We start from the raw sequence: 20,991 nt of genomic DNA, 5'->3' as shown, positions 1-20,991 counted from the left end.
ATATTGTAGCAAAAAATACTCTGTAAAATATGATATTTGTTTTGAATTATGCATATTTTGATGTATTTAAATTGATACTCTGTTTGGAACTATTAGTGTCATATTTTTGTAAGTAACTGAGTCTTGATTTCAAAGTCCATAAATTATAGAATTATAATGATTATAATTACAAAAGGGTTTGTCTCAGGATCTCAGCACTAAATTATAAGTTCCAATTATACAGATATTACCTCTAAATTTTCCATTTATTTGCAACATTTTCTTCAGGAACTCATCTAAATTAAGATACAACTTCAAATACAGAGCAATAATGACATCACAAGTTTCATATGTTTAACAGCATTTGAGAAAGAATACAAGAAAATTGTACTTATTTTGTATTACTAAAATACAAAGTCACTTTTACAATAAAATGTCACTTGGAATACAGTACTTAGTAGTATTTCACTTATTAAGCACACAAGTAAAAAATATGTCTTACCCAATAAGACGTTAGCCTTAGATGAAGGCTGACCATACTGTTGCTCTACATATTTGAAGACATAAGTAAAACCACCAATATAGCTGCTTATTTGTAGCAGCGTCAAAAGCACAAATACAACATACAGGGGATTAGTAAGGATGCTTTTAAAAGACCGGAAAAAACCTATAAAATTGTAAAAATAAAGAAAATATTTGAATGTAACTTAGACATATATTTATACCTAAAACTTGTGAATGTAAGTCATGTAAGATTTAAAATTCTATAAACACATAACGCAAAGAGTGAGAATAGCCTGCAATACCACATAATGCAAAGAGTGAGAATAGTCTGCAATACCACAGGCTGTTCACAGTTTTTAAATGTATCCTTTCAAAATTTTCCATACGAATATTAATATTTATGAGTTTATTTTACCCTCAAATAGGGTCGTACGTAAGTGCTGGTTTGTAACTTGCTTTCTTCACTTAATATTTGGTTATCCTGGGTACTTTACAATACTATTGCAAACATATTAATTCACTTATTCATTCATTCAACAAACGTTAGGTTTTCAACTGGGTACCAGACAATATGCTAATTGTTCAAAAAACAAACGTGAAGGCCGGGCACAGTGGCTCACTCCTGTAATCCTAGCACTTTGGGAGGCCGAGGTGGATGTATCACCTGGGGCCAGGAGTTCGAGACCAGCCTGGCCAACATGGTGAAACCCCGTCTCTACTAAAAATACAAATTTTAGCCATCATGATGGCACACACCTGTAATCTCAGGTACTCGGGAGGCTGAGGCAGGAGAATTGCTTGAACTCGAGAGGCAAAGGTTGCAGTGAGCTGAGATGGTGATACTACACCCTAGCCTAGGCAACAGAGCAAGACTCCATCTCAAACAAACAAACAAACAAAAACCAAAAACAAACAAACAAAAAAGTGAAAAAGACATATGATGTTTCTTATTTTTTAGTACTTAATTATATATTATATTAAAGATATAACTATTAAATGGAAATGTAAAGACAGCATAATCCAAAACTCACAGAAATAAGAACATTGAGGTTCAAAATTCTTAAAGATTAATTTAGTATGAGGACTCAGACCTCTTGTTTCTCTAGTATACAGCTTTTCTACCATAACATACTTTCTCAGTAAATTTGGCAATATGATTAACCCTCTGTCTTAAGATACAAGGAAAACAGCCAGGAGATAATGTTGTGTCCCAAGTAGTATTATAATAGTAATAATACAACCACCTATCCCTACAAACAGCTGTGGTAACAAGCTTCTAACTTCTGTTCATGGTAGAAATTATGTCATTTGGAGCTGTGATCACCAGGTCAACTAGCTGTAATAGGAGTTAAAAGTAGAAGGAACTACTTAGAAAAACAGTAGGAAGTATCAGAGTTCATCAAGACACAGCCAAGATATGGTTACTGAGAGATGGATGAATACGGGCTTTGAAATATTTTTCTCTATTTAAATCTCTAAAGATTTTCATTAGATATGGTCAGAACTAAGACATCCATCAAATGTCAACTACAAAAGAGTTGCATCCGCTTAGAATAAGGAGAAAAGGGAGTTAGAGAAAAGACACAGAAGAGAAAAAAAGAAGAGGAAAGAAAATGTAGAGTAGGAATAAAAAACATTTACAATTCTTAGGCAAAAGTGCCACGTTTCTCTCCACAGGTCTCCCCAGTCATGAAGAACCATCCCTGATTTATAAGTATCGTAAGTGAGTTGTGGCCTTTCTTCAACAGAAATGGAGTATATATATTCACACAATCATGGCATTTTTGAGGATGAAAAATTCGATGTCATCCAGTGTAAACTTCTGTATGGTCATGATCTACTATATATCATTAATAAGTGGATCAACAAACAACTTAAGTGGCATTAAACTGAGTACCTCAGGAAGCAATTTGCTCCACTTTTGAAAAGTTCTCATTGTTTACACAGTTTTTGTAATGAACTGAAATCATCTTTTCTTTCTAATCAGTTTTAGTTCTATTCAAAAGCATATGGAATAAATTCAATATTTTTTTCTGACTATATATTCTTATTTTATCCATTCCTAATAGATACATACTTAAGATCCTCTTTATTAGGGTCATTCCTACAAAAACTGTTCATAATACAGATTATGTCTGCAACTGTCCTATTTTTACATCTTCATTATCCTCTCTGCTCTTTTTGGATCACAGTCAACCCTGCTCCTTATAGGTTTAGACAATCTAATATTTTTTGAAGATTTAATTTGGTAGAGTAGAAACATATACAAAATGAAAATTATTGGTATAGTACTTTTAGTGTGAACGTTAAATTTTAAAAACATAAATGTTTAACATCTGATTCTTAGGAAACAAACTTCTACTTGTAGTATATCTCAATTTCATGGTAATAAATCATGGTAATTCTCTTGCCATGAACAATTTCAACCTATCAATGTAGCTGAAACTTAACAGTCCTCCGCTATGAGCCAATATAAAGAGTACCAGAACACCATTGCTCTTGGGTTAGTGTGATAGAAAGGAGAAAATAACAATAAAGTAATAAGTAAAAGACCTGATGAAAGGAAGAACGTAGGTTACCCTGGAGAATTTGTCATCTTACTTTAAAGAAAACTTGAAAAAGACGCCAAGGATTTAGGTGTTGCACTGCTTTAGCTTTTACTATTTCACCATTTCTCCCTAATCTGAAAACTGCTGTCAACACCTCACTGATTCACATATCTTGCTCTGGCTGCTGCCAAGTCATTCTCTTTGTTTATTGACTCTCAATGGTTCTCCCTTAGTCCCAGGGCTTATATTCAAATGAGGAGGCACTATCAAATGCTGATGCATCCCAATTTACATTACTAATTCTAATTATCTTAACTACCACCCTTGCTTCCACTTTATTTTGAATATTTAGATAAGATAGACAGATAGATAATTACCAAAAGAAATATTACTCTAATTACCTAGGGAGAAACTTCTCCTGACTTCCTCTCCTTAATCCATCTCTACACCTGAGAATAGTTAAGTTTAATTTCACCATGTTACTTAAGGCCTTATATTGCTATTGTCTATATTTGTCTCAGTATCGCTCACTAGGTTCTTGAAAAATAGAGGTAATATTTTATTACCAGGGCATAGTACAGTTCCTGGTACCATTTGTTGAATAAATGAAGAAATGAAATATTATAATTCTTTGAACTCTCCCAGTTTAGACCATATAATATTAAAATTAATATATAGTACTTGGCTCATAAAAAAAATGGATGTTTGTGAACTTTGGTTGGTTTCTCCCTGCTAAAAAGCCCAAACCTAATTCTCTTCCACTTGTTATGTGCTCAAGATACATATGTTAACTTTAATAGTAGTTTTAGAAAAATAATTTATCTAAATTTAGTGCAAAAGAAGGCCAACTCCAGATGAGTTGGTTATGCTTTATTATTTTGGAATACTCATTCTTTCTTGTCATTGAGATTAACAACTCCAAATTGACAATGAATGTAAAACACTTACCAGTCACATTTTTGGTAATATTTTTTCCTCGATTGGTCAAATTAGCTGTTTGATTCTTTCCATCATTTGTTTCCAACACAGGCAAAGATAGTGAAGTTTTTCTTTCTTTTTGTGGTTTATTTGGAGTTTGGGGCAAGAAAAAGAATGGTATGGAAGAAATAATGGAGAGTAGTCCAGACACAAGGAAATTAAGCCACCAAGCTCCAACCCAACGAGAATCATTAGGAGTTATCCTGACAGTGCCTAGAATAAATAATTAAAGAAGCCAGTCAAAAATCATTTTGAAATACAATAGGTTCAGGGAAATAATGGTATGAAGAAAGTAAACTAAATTTCCTCAATTCCAAGACACGATTTTTTTAATTTTAATTTTTTGTCATCTCTAAGACTAGCTAGGATCAGTCTAACATTTGATGACATAATGCAACTGATACTGTCTAGGAATCAGTCATGATATTGATGTCATTGCCTGAGCTTGTGTGCACTTGATGGCTTTTCTGATTACATGACTGAACAATTTCTACCACTGGACATTTAAGCTTGCAGACCATTTAATAACTACCTTTGGAAGAACTATGACGTCTCATTGTTGTCTGAAGATGTCTATTGGCACAAGCTAATAAAATCAAGAAAAGGTCAGCAATGAAATGTAAGCAGTTTGCAAGAAATCCACTGAGCCAATACAGGGGCTTCCCACCATGCCTGAAATAAGTATTTCCAACTCTCTTGACAGCACAGAGGATAAGAAAATATGAGTTTAAAAGTAACCCTGAAGAGTTAAGACTCTAAATGTTAAGGATAGTTTAACCATTTTATTTCAATCATATTTTTCTTTAAATCATGAATAAGAGTACTATGTAAATGCTATATCTCAAGTGTAAATGCACTCTTTTAACAGGTATAAAATAAACAATCTAAGTAATAAAAAAGCCTATCTATCAGCAAGATAGCATAATAGGAAGGACTGAACCCTTTTTTCTTTCATGAACATACTGATTCAACAATAACATGCCGATAAATTCCATTAGTGAAAAATCCAGAAACTAGTCGACAGGCCATTGTACCCCAGGAATGTGCAATATTAGCTACATTGACACTTTTAAGAGGATTGGAGACACCTTTTTACTGTTCCTCTCCTCATTATAATACCATGCATTCAAGAAGAACTAGAAATTTGACAGTGTATGCGAACACTTGCAATAGCTCTTTTCCCTGGCTCAACATAGACTGAACATAAGAAAACTGCATCTCTAGCTTATCCCTGCGGAGAGACAGAGTGGGACTGCACATCCAAAATTGTAACTTTTCAGGTACTACCCTTGCGACTGTCTTCTATATCACCTATCTTGAAGTGTTGACAGGACCCAGCACATACCAGACCTTTGGAGGCTACAGAAAACAAAGATGGCAGCTTGAACTAGTATGTAAGCATTCCCATAGCTCCTGGCCCATAGCTTAGGGCAGAGTGACCAAGTTAAAAAAACTTAAAAACAAAAACTTAACTCCAGCTTCTCTATGGGGAGGGAAATATTTCCACCACACACCTAACATTTCATCTTTTCTATGTCCAACTCCAGCAGCTGGTCATTGTCTTGCCTATCTTGGGGCTAGGCATATGCTTGCTTCCAATGGGCTATAAAGAATGCAAAAATGGTGGCTTAAATTAGCAAATGAGCACTTGCCACAGCTCCTCCCTGCTCCCAGTTCTATGCAGAGTGAGGAGGTAAAAAACAAAAGGAAACAAACAAACAAACAAGCAAACGAACAAAAAATAAAGAAAACACTTCAGTTTTCAAATTCTCCTTGGGAAGGCAAAAAATTGTATAGCATGTGAAATAATCAAAATTTTCTGGGAGTTGACCAAGAAACTGGGAGTTAGACAGTGGCTTCTCTGTCCACTGTCTAAAAGTACTCATGAGACCCTACATACTCTAGATTCTGGAAGTTTCTAAGAAAAAGATAGCAGTTTAAACAAGAATCAAAATTTGAGAGGCCGACAGAAGCTCTGCCTGGGTTGACGATGAAAGTCTTCTCCTATATAATACCAGTTCGTGAAGACTTGGAGGCTGATAATGGTTTGGATATTTGTCCTGTTCAAATCTCACGCTGAAATGTAATATCCAATGTTGGAGGTAGGGCCTGGTGGGAGGTGTCTGAGTCATGGGGGTTGATCCTTCATTGCTTGGTGCTGTCCTTGCAATAGTGAATGAGTTCTCAGAAGATCTGATTGCTTAAAAAGTGTGTGGCACCTCACCTCCCTCTTGCTCTTTCTCTCAACATGTGATGTGTCTGCTCCTGCTTTAACTTCTGCCAAGAGTAAAAGCTCCTTGAGGTCTCCTCAGAAGCTGAGAGAATGCCAGTGCCATGCCTGTACAGCTTGCAGAATCATGAGCCAATTAAACCTCTTTACTTGATAAATTACCCAGTCTCACGTATTCTTGTATAAGAATGCCAGAATGGCCTAACACAGAAAATTGTTACCAAGAAGTGGGACATTGCTATAAGGATACCTGAAAATGTGGAATTGGCTTTGGAACTAGGTAATGAGCAAAGCTTACAAGAGTTTGGAAGACTCAGAAGAAGATAAGATGAGGGAAAGTTTGAAACTTCTTGGAAACTGGATAAATGATTATGACCAAAATGCAGATTGTGACGTGGACAATGAAGTTCACGCTGACAAGGTCTCAAATGGAAATGACAGTTATTGGGAGCTGTAGCAAAAGTCACTCTTGTTATGCCTTAGCAAAGTGCTTGGCTGCATTGTGTTCATACCCTAGGGGATCTGTGGAAGTCTGAACTAAAGAGTGATGACTTCGAATATCTGATGGAAGAAATTTCTAAGCAGTAAAGCATTAAGGATATAAGTTGGTTGCTTCCAACCTGCAATGCTCAGATATGAGAGCAAAGACATGACCTAAAGTAGAAAGTTATATTTAAAGGGGAAGCAGAGCATAAAAGTTTGGAAAATTTGCAACCTAACTATTTGTCAAAGAAAGAAAAAGAGTTTAAGTAAAAAACTGTCTCAAGTTGCAGAAAGACATTATAGAATGATTTTTAAGTGAATTCACCAGGAATATACAACCCAATATATTCACTCAATCTCAAAAACCCAAAAGCTATAAAGCAAACATGGACAGAACTGAAAAGAGAAATATAGAGAAATACAATACAATCAACTCTTGGTATCTGTGAGCAATGGTTCTAGGACTCCCTATGGATACCAAAATTCAAGGATGCTCAAGTCTCTTATATAAAATAGTGTATTACAGTGAGCCCTCCATAGTAGGCTGATGTCATAATATCTCACTTTCAATTATAAATAGAATAACCAGAGAGAATATCAATGAGGAAACAGAGGACTTCAGCAACATTATAGACCAATTGAACATAACAGACACATAGAGAATACTTCACTCAATAAAAACAGAATGTATACTCTTTTCAAACAGAAATGGAACATTTTCTAAGATAGACCACATGTTACATCACGCAACAGGTCTTGATAAATTTAAAATCATACCAATTATCTTTTCTAACTACAGTGGAATAAAACCAGAAATTAGTATCAAAAAGAAAAGTAGAAAATTGTAAAAATATGGATATTAACAAACTTTTCAATAATTGAATTGTCAAAGAAATCAAAAGGGAAATTAGAAAATATTTAGATACAAAGAGAATAAAAAACAAAACATTCTAAAATATGAGATGCAGCAAGAACAGTAGTAAGAGGGAAGTGTTTAGTAATAAATATCTACATTTGTAGGGTAAATTTTATTTCCATATTCAAAAAACAGAGGTTATTTCTCTAATTTATGGTCACTAGCAGCATCTGGCATTGTTTGCTCTTAATACACACTGATAAATATTACATAATTATGCTAGTAAAAAGTAAAGAATTATCTCAAATGAACAACCTATTTTACACCTCACAAAATTATAAAAAGAAAAACAAACTAAGGCCAAAGTTAGCAGCAGAAGAAAAAGGATTAGAGAAGAAATAAATAAAGAATAGGGAAAAAAATTATATCAACACAACTAAATGTTGATCTTTTTGAAAGATAAGCAAAATTGACAAACTTTAGACTAAGCGAAAGAGAGCTTAGTCTAAACAAAACAAGAGCTGAATGTGGAGACATTCAATTGATGCTAGAAAAATAAAACAATCATAAGAGACTGCTATGAGAAATTATACATCAAAAATTAGATAAGAAAGAAAAAATAAATTTCTGAAGACATAAAACACAGAAAATATAGAAAATATAAAGAGATTTACAACTAATAAAAATATTGAATTAATAATCAAATACCTCTCAACAAAAAAACTTAGGACCAGATGGCTTTACTGGTGTGTGTTACTAAATAGCTAAAGAAAATATTAATGGCAATCCATTCTACTCTCTTGCCAAAAATTGAAGAGAAGAGAACATCTTCAAACTAATTTTATGAAGCCAGCATTATTCTCATACCAAAGCCAGACAAAGACACCAAAAGAAAACTACAAACCAATATCTCTGATGAAGACAGAGGAAAAAATCCTAAAACAATACTAGCAAACCAAATTTAATAGCATATAAAAAGGACACTACACTATATTCAAGGGGGATTTATACCTGAAATGCTAAGTTTAACAAATATCACCAAGTGTAATGTAACACATTAACAAAATAAAGGACAAAATCTACATGATCATATATGCAGACGTTAAATAGCATTTGATAAAATCTAACAATGTTTTATGATAAAAACTTTTAACAAGCTAGGAATAGATAAAAATTGCCTCAACAAAATGAAGTGCATATTTTAAAAGCCCACAGCTACCATTAAATTTAAGAGTGAAAAACTGAAAGCTTTCAGGAACGAAGGAAAATGGCCATTCTCATCACTTCTATTCAACATGGTCCTGCCATTTTATGCCAGAGCAATTAAGCAAGAAAAAGAAATAAAAGGCATTCAAACTTGGAAGAAAGAAGTAAAATTGCCTCTACTTGCAGATGGCATGATTTTGTATACAGAAAACCCTAAAGATCACACACACACACACACACACACACACACACACACACACACACACACCTGTTAGAATTGAATAAACACATTCTGTAAAGTTGCAGGATACAAAATCATTATATTACTTATATTTCTACGCATTAACCAAGTACTATTTGAAAAGACATTAGGAAAGCAATTCCATTTACACTAAAATCATAAAGAATAAAACACAAAAATAAATTTAAGAAGGTGAAAGACTTGTGCATGAAATACTTCAAAACACTGAGGAAAGAAATTAAAGTCATAAATAATTGGGGAGACATTCTGCATTAATTAATTGAAGGACTTATTAATATTAAATGTCCATACTACCTAAATATATGTAAAGATTCAATACAATACCTATCAAAAGCCCAACCATATTTTTACAAAAATATAACAAACAATTCTAAAATACATATGGAACCAAGAAGGACATCAAATAGCCAAAAAAGCATTGAGAAAGAATAAAGCTGCCTCACATTTCCTAATTACAAAATGTATTTTAAAACTATAGGAATTAATACAATATGTTACCAGCATAAAAACAGAAATATAGACCAATGGAACAGAACAGACACAATAAATGGGGTAAAAAAGAAACATGCAGAATAAAATAAAATATTATAAATCATATATATATATGAAAAGGGGTTAATTTATAAAGCATATGAGGAAATCCTACAACTCAATAGCAAAAATATAATAACTTGATTAAAAATTTTGCAGCAACTTGGATGGAACTGGAGGACATTATTCTAAGTGAAGTAACTCAGGAATGGAAAATCAAATACTGTATGTTCTCACTTATCATTGAGAGCTAAGCCATGAGGATACAAAGATATACAGATTGATGTGACAGATTTAGGAGGTTCAGAAGGGGAAAGATGGGAGGGGACTGAGGGATAAAAAGCTACATATTGGATACAATGTACATTACTCAGGTATGGGTGCACTAACATATCAAAATTCATCATTATAGAATTCACCCTTGTAATTAAAAACATCTACCCTAAAAGCTATTGAAATAAAAATTAATTAATTATTAGTGAGTAGAATGGTGGCTACCAGAAGCCAGGTGGTTGGGAGGAGTGGAGTTGAGGATGTCAGGTCTGTCCTGCAGACCCTGGCCTACCAATGGATGAAAGGAATACTCAGACACAGGTATGCAGTGAAAGAGTGGCTAGGGGACTGCGGAAGAGTGAGCAGCAGTCCGAATAAGCTGGTGCTGCTCGCTTTTATTTAGTATAGACATAATGCCGAAAACCTGGAGCCAATACTGTTAATCTGTGGGCAATTAACGTTATTGTTCCCCCTTACAGGGAACAGTCATGTGAGTGACGGTCAAAGGTCAGTTTCTGGACAATATGGGTAAACAAGCCTATTTAGATAAATTCATCTATACTTCCTTGTACCTACTTCTCGCCCTCTGCCTCAGGGTAAGAGGACAGCTGTCATCAGCTTATTCTCCCATGAAGCTTTGCAGAGCTTTCTGACCTTTCAAAAGGCCTGCTCTTTCCCTATAGCTTCTTCCACCACTCTGACAGATCTCCCACATGAGGAGATATTGGTCAAAGCATATGTATTTACAATTAGATAGGAAGAATACATTACAGAGGTTTATTGTGCAGCAGCGTGACTATTCTTAACCACAATATGTTGTATTTTTGAAATATGCTGAGAGAGTAGATGTTAAGTGTTTCCACTACAAAAATAAGTATGCAAGATAATGCATTTGTTAATTAGCTAAATTTATTCCAGGTATATATTTATTTCAAAACATTGGAGTGTACATGATAAAAATACAATTTTATATATGTCACTCGGTGGCTGATGCCTGTAATCCCAGCACTTTGGGAGGCCAAGACAAATTGGATCACCTGAGGTCAGGAGTTTGAGACCAGCCTGGCCAACATGGTGAAACCCCATCTCTACTGAAAATACAAAAATTAGCCAGGTGTGGTGGAGGCACCTGTAATCCCAGATACTCTGGAGGCTGAGGCTGGAGAATCACTGGAACCCAGGAGGCAGAGATTGCAGTGAGACAAGATCACACAACTGCACTCCAGCCTGGGTGACAGAGCGAGACTGACTGAAAAAAAAAAAAAGTAAATTTGAAAACACAATTAGGCTACATACCTGAATAGAAATTTCTCCAAAGAAGACATACAAATGAATAACAGCTCAATACAAAGATTTTCAACATCACTTATCAGGGAAATGCAAATCAAAAGCACAAATCCACTCTTCTCCTACACCTTACACCTGTAGAATGGCTACCATTTAAGAAAGGAAAGTGTTTGCAAGAACGTGGAGATATTTGAACACTGTACACTGCTGGTAGAATACAAAAAGGTGCAGCCGGTATAAAAGGTATTATAAAGATTCCTCAAAAATTAAATACAGAACTCTCATATGACCCAGCAATCCCACTTCCGGGTACATATATAAAAGAACTGAAATCATTATCTTGAAGAGACATTTGCATTTGCATGTTCATTGCAGCACTATTCATAATAGCTAGCTGTAAAAACAACCTCATGTCTGCTGAGGGATAAATGGATAAAGAAAATATTGTGTAGACATAATGGAATATTATTCAGTCTTTAAAAAGAAGGATATTCTGCAATATGTGATAACTTGGATGAACTTTGAGGACATTAGGCAAAATGAACCAGTTACAGAAGGACCTATACTGCATGATTACATTCATTTGAGAAACATAAAACAGTAACGCTCATAGAAGCAAAGAGTAGAATGGTGATTGTCAGTGATTAAGGGGAAGGGGAAGCAGGGAGTTGTCAATGGGTATAAAGTTTCAGTCATGGAGTTCTGCAGTCTCTACAGGAAGATGAGAGCAGGGAGTTGCTACACACTTTTGAGCAAATAAATCTCATGAGAATTCACTCGGTATCATGAGATCAACGTCAAGGGGGATGGTGTTAAACTATTCAAGAAAAGCCACCTTTATCACCCAATCACCTCCCACCAGGTCCCACCTCCATCACTGGGGATTACAATTCTACATGATGTTGGCAGGAACACAGATCTAAATCATATCAGCTATTGTGGATCAGAATCCTTACATAAACAGTTGATTAACAGATGTTTTGTATGTTATACGTATTGTACATAGTATTCTTACCATAAAATAAGCTAGAGAAAAAAATATTATTAAGAAAATCACAGGGAAATAAAACATATTAACTATTCATTAAGTTGAGGTGGAACATGATAAGATCTTTCTCATCTCTTCACATTGAGTAGGCTGAGGAGGAGAAGGAATGGGAGGCACTGGTCTTGCTTTCACTAGGTTAGCAGAGGTGGAAAAGGTGGAAGAGGTGGAGGAGGTAGAAGGGGAAGCAAAAGAGGCAAGTACATTCAGTAACTATTTCAGAAATACATCATAATTTCTATTTGACTTTGTGGTTTTGTCATTTCTCTAAAAATTTTTCTAAATGGAACTAATCCTTCTTCCAACATACGCTTTAGTTTCAGTGCCCACAATAGAGAAGAGTCCCGGTTGTAAAAGAAGCCAATAACAATCTTGAATTGTCAGAATCCTTCCGCTAGATAGCCTAATAACAATTTGTTTCTGGCGCTGCTTCTTCTGTGTCTCCATCTTCATCATTTGACGCTAGTTCTCAGGCACTCATCTCCATCAAGTCATCTTCTGTTAATTTCTCTGATGAAGTACGAATTAGCTCTTGAATTCCTCCAATGCCTATATCTTGAAATTTTCACTCCTCACCTTTTATTCCATATCCATAATCTCTTTCATAATTTTCTTGATTGGCCATGTTGTTAATCCTACGAATTTATGCGCAACATTTGAACAAAATTTTCTCTGGTAGAAATGTATTGTTTTGCACTTAACGACTTTCACTTTTTTTTTTTTCCTACAACAACAATAGCATCTTAAGTAGTGCAGTTCTTCGAGTCTTTTATGATGTTCTGCCTATCAGGATTTTCTTTGATAGCACTGACAATCCTTTCCATAGAGTATCATCTGTAATGATCCTTTGCAGTTTCTTATGACTCCATGATCTAGAGGCTGCATTAGAGACATTGTGGTGGAAGAAATAGATCACTATAATGCCTTTGGTGTTGAACTTATGGGGTTCTAGGTGACCAGGGGCATTGACTAATATGAAAAGAACTGTGAAGGCAGTCCCTTACTGTCAAGCTACTTCCTGTCTTCCGGAACAAGGCATTGATGGAAGCAATACGGAAAAAGAGTTCTAATTGTTCAGGCCTTCTTTTTGTACGACTAGAAGACTAGCAGTTGATTTTTATATTTTCCCTTCAAGGTTTGGGAGTTACCAACTTTGTAGATAAGAACAGTTTTGATAATAAGCCTGACCTCATTTGCACAGAATAGTAGACTTAGTCTATCCCTTCCTGCCTTAAATCCTGATGCTCACTTCTCTTCTTTATTAATAAATGTCCTTTGTGGCTTTTTTCCCCCACTTTCATCTGCATTAAAACCCTGCTCATGCAGATATCCTTTCTCAACGATTTTCTTAGTGGAGTCTGAAAACCTGTTCACTTTCTCTCCTTTGGCAGAAGCTGCTTCTTCTGTTATTTTGAAAATTTTTAAACCCAAATCTTTTTCTAAAATTATCAAACCATCCTTTGCCTGCATTAGTTTCTCCAGCTTTAGATCCCTCACCTTTCTTTGCTTTGGTCATATAATAACTTCATTTTTTCTCAAGTCACATTAAAGTCTATGGTTATGCCTTTCTTATAAAAGTTTGCAGCCACATAACAATGTCATTTTCAATATGAGATACAATGGTATATTACTAAAAGTGCAAGCTTTTGTGCCTGCTGGCATAGCCTCAGCAATGCCATCATGAATTTCCTTTTTTCTTTTTTCTTTTTTTGTTTTTTACAATGATCCTTATGCTGGATTCATTTGTATTGAAACAATAGGCAGCTGAAGACCTCAATCTGCATATATATATCAAGCAATTCAACTTTTCTTGTAATGTCCTGACTTTCTCAGTTTCTTAGGAGCAGTTTCAGCATCACTAGTGACAATTCATATGGCTCCAATGGTGTTATTCCAACTTTACAGTATTGCACTAAACAGTATAAAAATACATAAGAATCACAAGCAGATTTTGCTGCAATCCACAATTTACTGGAGAGAGGAACTGTTCATGTGGAGATAATTAGTGTCACATGGCGTTTTAAGCAGGTGCTTTCAACACAGCCTTATTATTACAATTACAGGAGGTGCTATGAAATTATTACAGCAGTAAAGTATGTACTACAGTCAATTTTATAAAGTTATGCCTTAATAGTACATCTTCACATTTGTTTTCACTTCTCTTGACTGCAGATGACATAATATGAGGTATATATGTGTTTCTGTCCTTAAATTTAAAGTTTAACTTTTAAAAAAATGAACTTTTATGTTAGAATAAAATAAAATCAGAATTAGTAGAATTTGGCTGAGAATCCATCTGGTTCAGGGCTTTTTTTGGTCAGTAGGTTTTTTATTACTAATTCAATTTGATAACTTGTTATCAGTCTGTTCAGGTTTTCACTTTTTTTCTGATTTAATCTTTGGAGGTTGTTTCCAAGAATGACTCTATTTCCTCTAGATTTTCTAATCTGTGTGCACAGAGGCATTCATAATGCATTTCTATGGGAGTTGTAGTAATGTGATCTCTGTCATTTCTGACTGTGCTTAATTAGATCTCCTTTTTTTATTTGTTAATCTAGTTAACAGTCTATTAATCTTTTCATATTCTTTTGAATAACAAACTCTTGGTTTTATTTATCTTTTCTCTACATTTTGCATCACAATTTCATTCAGTTCTTCTCCAATTTTAGTTATTTATTTTCAGTTTGCACTGGGGATGTCCTTTTTTTTCTGGTTAGTGTAAGTGTAAGATTAAATTGTTAATTTGAAATCTCTCCGCCTTCTTGATGAAGGCCTTTAGCATGGTAAACTTCCTCTTAACACTACTTTAGATAGATTCCAAAGATTTTAGTGAGGTATGTCTCTCTTTCATTTAATTTCAAAAAATTCTTTTAATTTCATTCTTAAATCAAGAATTATTCAGGAAAAGTTGTTGAATTACCATGTTTTGGGTGGTTTTAAGAACTATTTTTGGTATTGATTTCTATTTTTATTGCACTTTTGTTTAAGAATGTGCTCAAAAAACTTTTAAGTTTTTTAATGTATTGAGACTTTCTTTATGACTGAGCATGTGATTGATCTTAGAATACAATCTATATGCAGATGAGAAGAAAGTATATTCTGTTAGTGTTGGGTGGAGTATTCTGTAGGATGTTTTTGGATCCAATTGGTTGAGAATAGAGTTTAAGTCCAAAATTTACATTTTAATTTTCTGCTTAGATACCTAACACTGTCGGTGAGTTGCTGAAATCTTCCACTATTATGGTACAGCTGTCTGTTTTTAGTTTCCTTAGGTCTCTAAGAAATTTTTTTGTCAATCTGGATCCTCCACTTTTGACTCCATGTATATTTAGAATAGTTAAGTCTTCTCGTTAAATTGAACACTTTATCCTTATATAATACCCTTCTTTATCCTTCTTAACTGTTTTTGGTTTAATGTCTGTCTTATCTGATGTAAGAATAGTGATTACTGCCCTGTTTTGTTTCCTGTTTGCATGGATAGATTTCTTTCCGTCCCTTTACTTTGATCTTGTGGGTATTATACATGTAAAATGTGTCTTTTAAAAGATAACAGAAGGCTAAGTTTTGTCTTCTGATGAAGTTTGTCACTCAGTGTCTTTTAATTGGGGCAGTTAGCCTGTTTACATTCAGGGTTACTATTTATATGTGAGATTTTGATCACGGCATCATGTTGTTAGCTGGTTGTTTCATAGACTTGGTTGTGTAGTCGCTTTATGTGTCTGGGCTATGTATTTAAGTGTATTTTTGTCGTGGCAGGTATTAATCTTTTGTTTCCATGTTTAGCACTCTTCTAGAGACCTGTTATAAGGCTGGCCTAGTGATAAGAAATTTCCTCAATGTTTGCTTGTCTGAGAAGGATTTTAGTTCTCTTTCACTTATAAAATTAATTTGGTGGGATATGAAATCATTGGTTGAAATTTCTTTTCTTTAAGGGTGCTGAAAATAGGCCCCCAATCTCTTCTGGCTTGTATGGTTTTTGCTCAAAGGCATTCTACAAGACTGATGGGGTTCCCCTTGACAGTGACTTGATCCATCTCTCTAGTTGCCCCCCAAAAAATCTTAAAATATTTGTTTCTTTCATACAGACTTTGGTGAATCTAATGAGTAGATGCCTTGGGGATTGCCATCTTTATAGTATCTCAAAGGGGTTCTCTGTAATTTATGAATTTGCATGTCAATCTCTCTAGTAAGATTGAGAATATTTTCATGGACTATATCTGCAAATATGTTTTACAAGTTACTTACTCTCTCTTTTTCTCTCTCAGGAATTCCAATGAATCATAGGTTTGGTTTCTTTACCGAAAGAAACCAAATTCCTAGAAGTTTTCTTCATTTTTAAGGGTTTTTTTTCTTTATTTTTGTCTGATGGAGTTGATTATAAAAACTGATTTTCAAGCTCTGAGATTCTTTCCTCTGTTTGGTATGTTCTTCTGCTGCTAAAGGTCTGAATGTATTATAAAATTCATGTAGTTTTTTTTTTTTTTTTTTTTTTTTTAAATTCCAGAAGTAGTATTTGTTGTTTAATGGCTATTTTGTCTTTTAGCTTTTGGATCATTCTACTGGAATTATTGAATTCCTTAAATTGTGTTTCAACACTTTCCTGAATCTCAATGAGCTTTCTTCCTATCCAGATTCCGAATTGTCTGTCTGTCATTTTAGTCATTTCAATGTGGTTAAGAACCATCGCTGGAGAGCTCAAATGCACCCATTTTAAGTTTAAGGTACATTCTTACCTTTTGAATTGCCAGATTTCTTGTTGATTCCTTTTAATCTTGAATGGCTGGTGTTCGTTTAACTGTGGTACAAGTTCAGTATGGTCAGTTGGGTTAATTTCTGGGATAAGACTCTATACAATATTTTTATTTGTAGCTAGATTCTTGCTCTCAGTTTCATACACAATGTATACTGGCAAACTATGTTTGAAGCCAGGCACAGTGACCCAAGCCTGTAATTCCGGCACTTTGTGAGGCTAAGGTGGGAAGATCACTTGAGGCCAGAAGTTTGAGATCAGCCTGGGCAACATGGAAAACCCTGTCTCTACAGAAAATAACAAATATTAGCTAAGTGTAGTGGTGTGTGCCTGTAGTCCCAGCTACTTAGAAGGCTGTGGGAGAATGACTTGAGCCAAGGAGCTTGAGGCTACAGTGAGCTATGATTACTTCTCTGCACTCCAGCCTGGGTAACAGAGTAAGATACAGTCTCAAATTATATATATATATATATATGTATACACATACACACACATATGTGTGTGTATATATATATATACACACACATATATACATGTGTATATATATTTATATAGATGTTTATCTATGTTATCTATGTTTATCTATATAAATATGGATGTTTTAAATTGAGCTGTAATCCAGTAAATAGTGCTTAAGAGTAATGACTGCCAGATAAACTATTACTCAGGGGCATAGCTCTTTTGTTTTTCAGTGTATTTACAACAGCGCTTGTGGCAGCAGGGAAGACAGATGACCCCCATAACAGGCCTACTCTTGGGCCTTGGGGGATGCCCTCTCTGGTCACTGGTACCACACTTGTGTTTCCTTTGTTAGGAAACTGTTCTGAGCCATGGAGCTCCCTCAGGCAGAGGCAGGAGCTAGCAGACAGGACACAGCCTTCCTGGACTGGGCCTATGAAAAGAGGCATGTCTCATTCTGCACTGGCCCATGACCCCATGCATCTCACCCCTCTCAGTGTTCTGAGATTGGGGGCTCCTCCTCTGCTTGAGTGCTTGGCACCAATCTCAGCTCACACTCCCAAGCTACGCACTGCAGCCCTGAGGTTTTGGGACTAGCCTGTGGCACCATTGTCTGGTCCTTCTTGTTCAGGCAGTAGCTACACTGGGGGATCTGAAGTGCTCCAAGGACACTGAGGAAGTACCCAGGTGGGAGTACTGGAAAAAACCCTCAGGCTGAGCAGTGGAGGCTGTGCTGTGCACATGTTCTTGCAGGTGTGGCCAGGCAGGAGTACTGGGAGGAACTGGCGGGCAGAAGGGCCTACAGTACAGATGTGTCCCAGCTCACAGGAAAGTTGGCCCCACTCTCTCTTGGCTCAGCAGTCAGGTGAGTTGAGAGCTACTTGGTGGAAGAAAGGGAGCATTGGATGTTGGACACCTACAGCTGCGTTCTGCTGCAGCTACCCAATATGCAAAACTCCCTGGGTTCAACGCTGGCTGTAGTTCTATTTCTGTCCACTCTCTGGGCAGGTGCCTCTACCTGTTCCACTGTCTCTGGGGATTGTGTGTTCTCTTGTAGGTAGGACCCCAGATGTCATCAGCAAGAATAGGCTGTTCCACTGCCACTTTACTCACCCCTTAGCTGGAAACTATCTCTGGTGTTCAACAACCTTGCACTGGGTTTCCAGTTTTCTCTCTCTTCAGCCTCAGTGTCTGTGTCACCTCTCTATTGACTTTCAGTGTTTTCTCTCAAAAGATATGCTGGAAGTATGTTAGTTTATTCAATAATTTGGGCTTCCTCAGTGGAAGTGGTGCTTCCTGAGTGTGTCCAGTTGGCCATGTTGTCCCCTCTAATAAGTTTAACTTCTTATAATAGATTTGTGTATATTTTATGGTAGTAAATGATAAAACAGTTTAGAATCTAAACATATTTTATGCATTCATGATATGCCTTTTTCTTAGGGTTTTCTATATTTCTACACTATGTAATTCATCTATAAATTTTCTCAAATTTTCACAAATCTCCTCAAAGTTTTTCAATATATTTCTTGAAAAAATCTGTACATAAGTGGACAAGCATAATTTAAACCTATTTTTCATGGGTACACTGTATGTTTCAAAATCTGTTAAGAAGGTAAATTTCATTTTAATTGTTCTTACCACAATAAAAGAAAAATAATAAGAAATAAAAAAGCGTATGCATACAGAAACACACACACCATAGAAGTTTGTGGCACAATTAAGTGGTGCCATTACTCTGATCTATAAGAAAACTCGTTAATATAAGATAACATTGACTTGATTACAAACTATCTAGAAATAATTTATTTTCAAGTATGCACAGATTTAAACTTGATCTATACGATCATATTGTGTCATAATCAACAACTCAGACTTCAGGAAATGATTGGTTAAATCAGTGACTCCATCTACATGCAAAGTATTTATTCATCACCTGTGACAAATGTAATTATGATGACTTTTTTTTTCTGTTCTTTCACTGTTCTACACATACTAACTAAGGGTCATAATCTCGCTAGATAGTACCTGAGAAATAGTTTTTCTTGGCTTACTCACAGTCTTAAAAATTGAAAAATTCTACATAAAAATTTTGGATTTTGGATTTTCTTGGAAACCAATCAGAAGTCCTTGTCAATGCAGGGCCTAAATTTGTGCATTAAAAGAATAAGCCAGAGCTGAGGAACACATGTGCTTTTGGACCTGTGGGGAGAGCAGTTCACAACCAAAAAAATTCTCCTATTCTAACCATCACACCCTAAATTCCTGTTCCTGGCACTTTTTACTCATTTATTTTACCTCTTCAGCTCCGTTAGGCATTGGAGTTTGCCAAAGTATACTTTATAAGTTTGAAGCTCATACTCATCACTGAATAAGAGAAGATATAATAATTACCTGAACATTCAATGTTAGAAATTGTATCGTGATAAATTATAAAATAATGTAATGGTTTCTTAATAGAGAGCTTATAAAATAATTTACCTAAGGACATTTACCACTTATTTCTGTACTCTTCGTGATAAAGCAATGATGAAACTGGAGTTGAATGAGTAGAAATAATGAACATAACATGTAGCTACTCTAAGTCATATGTCTAACACTGAACATGTAAAACATTTTATCAAGTATTTTCTTTATAGTTTTAGATTAGCAAACATTTTCAAGCTTTTGGCTGTTGCTGGCCCACTGTGATGTCTATCTCATCGTGGAAATGGATCCTTTGATCTCTTTGGAATGATCTATTGAAGTCCTAGTGAGATAGAAAATCGTATTTATTTATTCACAAACATAACTAATTATTATTTGCTAAGAACATGTCATTCTGTCATGTGGTAAAGAGATGGCAAGTAAGCACACAAATATTAATAGCTCATTGTGAGAAGGGTTACAATAAAGGCATGCTCTTGGCTATTCATTTGGGACTAATAGAAAGTGGTGAAGTAAGGCTTCTCTAAGTGGAGCCATATTTTGGAAGAGACTTCAAGATCTATGCAAATGAAAAAAGGGAAAAGTTTTACCAAGTGTAAATGCAGAGAAATGTGAGATTACAGGGCACAGTAACTCAGTCAATACTTGAATAAGGTATGGATATTAATCAAGAGAAGGAATAGAGGGAATAAAGTGGGTTTGGAGGTAAGATGATGAGATCAGATTTTGACATATTGCGCTTTAGGGGCTAATAGGATATCTAAGAAGGGAAAACATGAAGAGGAACTGGAAATATCAATTAACACAAATGATAGAAATATACCTATTTACAGATCTATAGTAAAGTAGGTAGGAATCGATTGTGTTTCACTAACAACAGAAGCAGATTATACTGAATTGAGAAGTGGATGGGAGGTGAGAAGGTGAGATATCTTAGCTAATTTAGTTGATATTTTCCTAGGTGCTTGGCTCTGAAGAGGAATAAAAAAAAGATTCAGCTAGAAAGTTGTGTGGGGGTGTAAAAAACTGTAGCTATGTATAAAGATGGGAAATACTTGAGTGTGTTTGCTGAATCAAAGAGAAGATGGAAATAAAGAAACAGGAAGGGAGAGTCTAAGCTCCAGCTAGATCTATCAGTATTGGATACAGATGGGTATGTTTTCCATAAACATACA

At 35.2% G+C, this 20,991-nt stretch overlaps 1 protein-coding gene across 1 annotated transcript in view; it reads right to left on the bottom strand.

Moving 5' to 3' along the window:
- The window catches only part of SLCO1B1 (solute carrier organic anion transporter family, member 1B1), a 90,414-nt gene that overhangs the window by 30,662 nt on the left and 38,761 nt on the right, over positions 1-20,991 (bottom strand). Inside the window, exons 8-9 of the mRNA XM_011954965.1 lie at positions 3,981-4,223; positions 482-646 (exon numbers count right to left, since the gene is read on the bottom strand). Of these exons, the coding sequence (XP_011810355.1) occupies positions 482-646; positions 3,981-4,223 (408 nt within the window). The remainder of the gene's footprint in view (positions 1-481; positions 647-3,980; positions 4,224-20,991) is intronic.

The sequence above is a fragment of the Colobus angolensis genome, unplaced genomic scaffold (genome assembly GCF_000951035.1).
Source record: "Colobus angolensis palliatus isolate OR3802 unplaced genomic scaffold, Cang.pa_1.0 Scaffold11, whole genome shotgun sequence".
In the NCBI taxonomy this organism is placed as follows: Eukaryota; Metazoa; Chordata; class Mammalia; order Primates; family Cercopithecidae; genus Colobus; species Colobus angolensis.
This window is presented reverse-complemented; position numbering and strand designations above follow the sequence as displayed.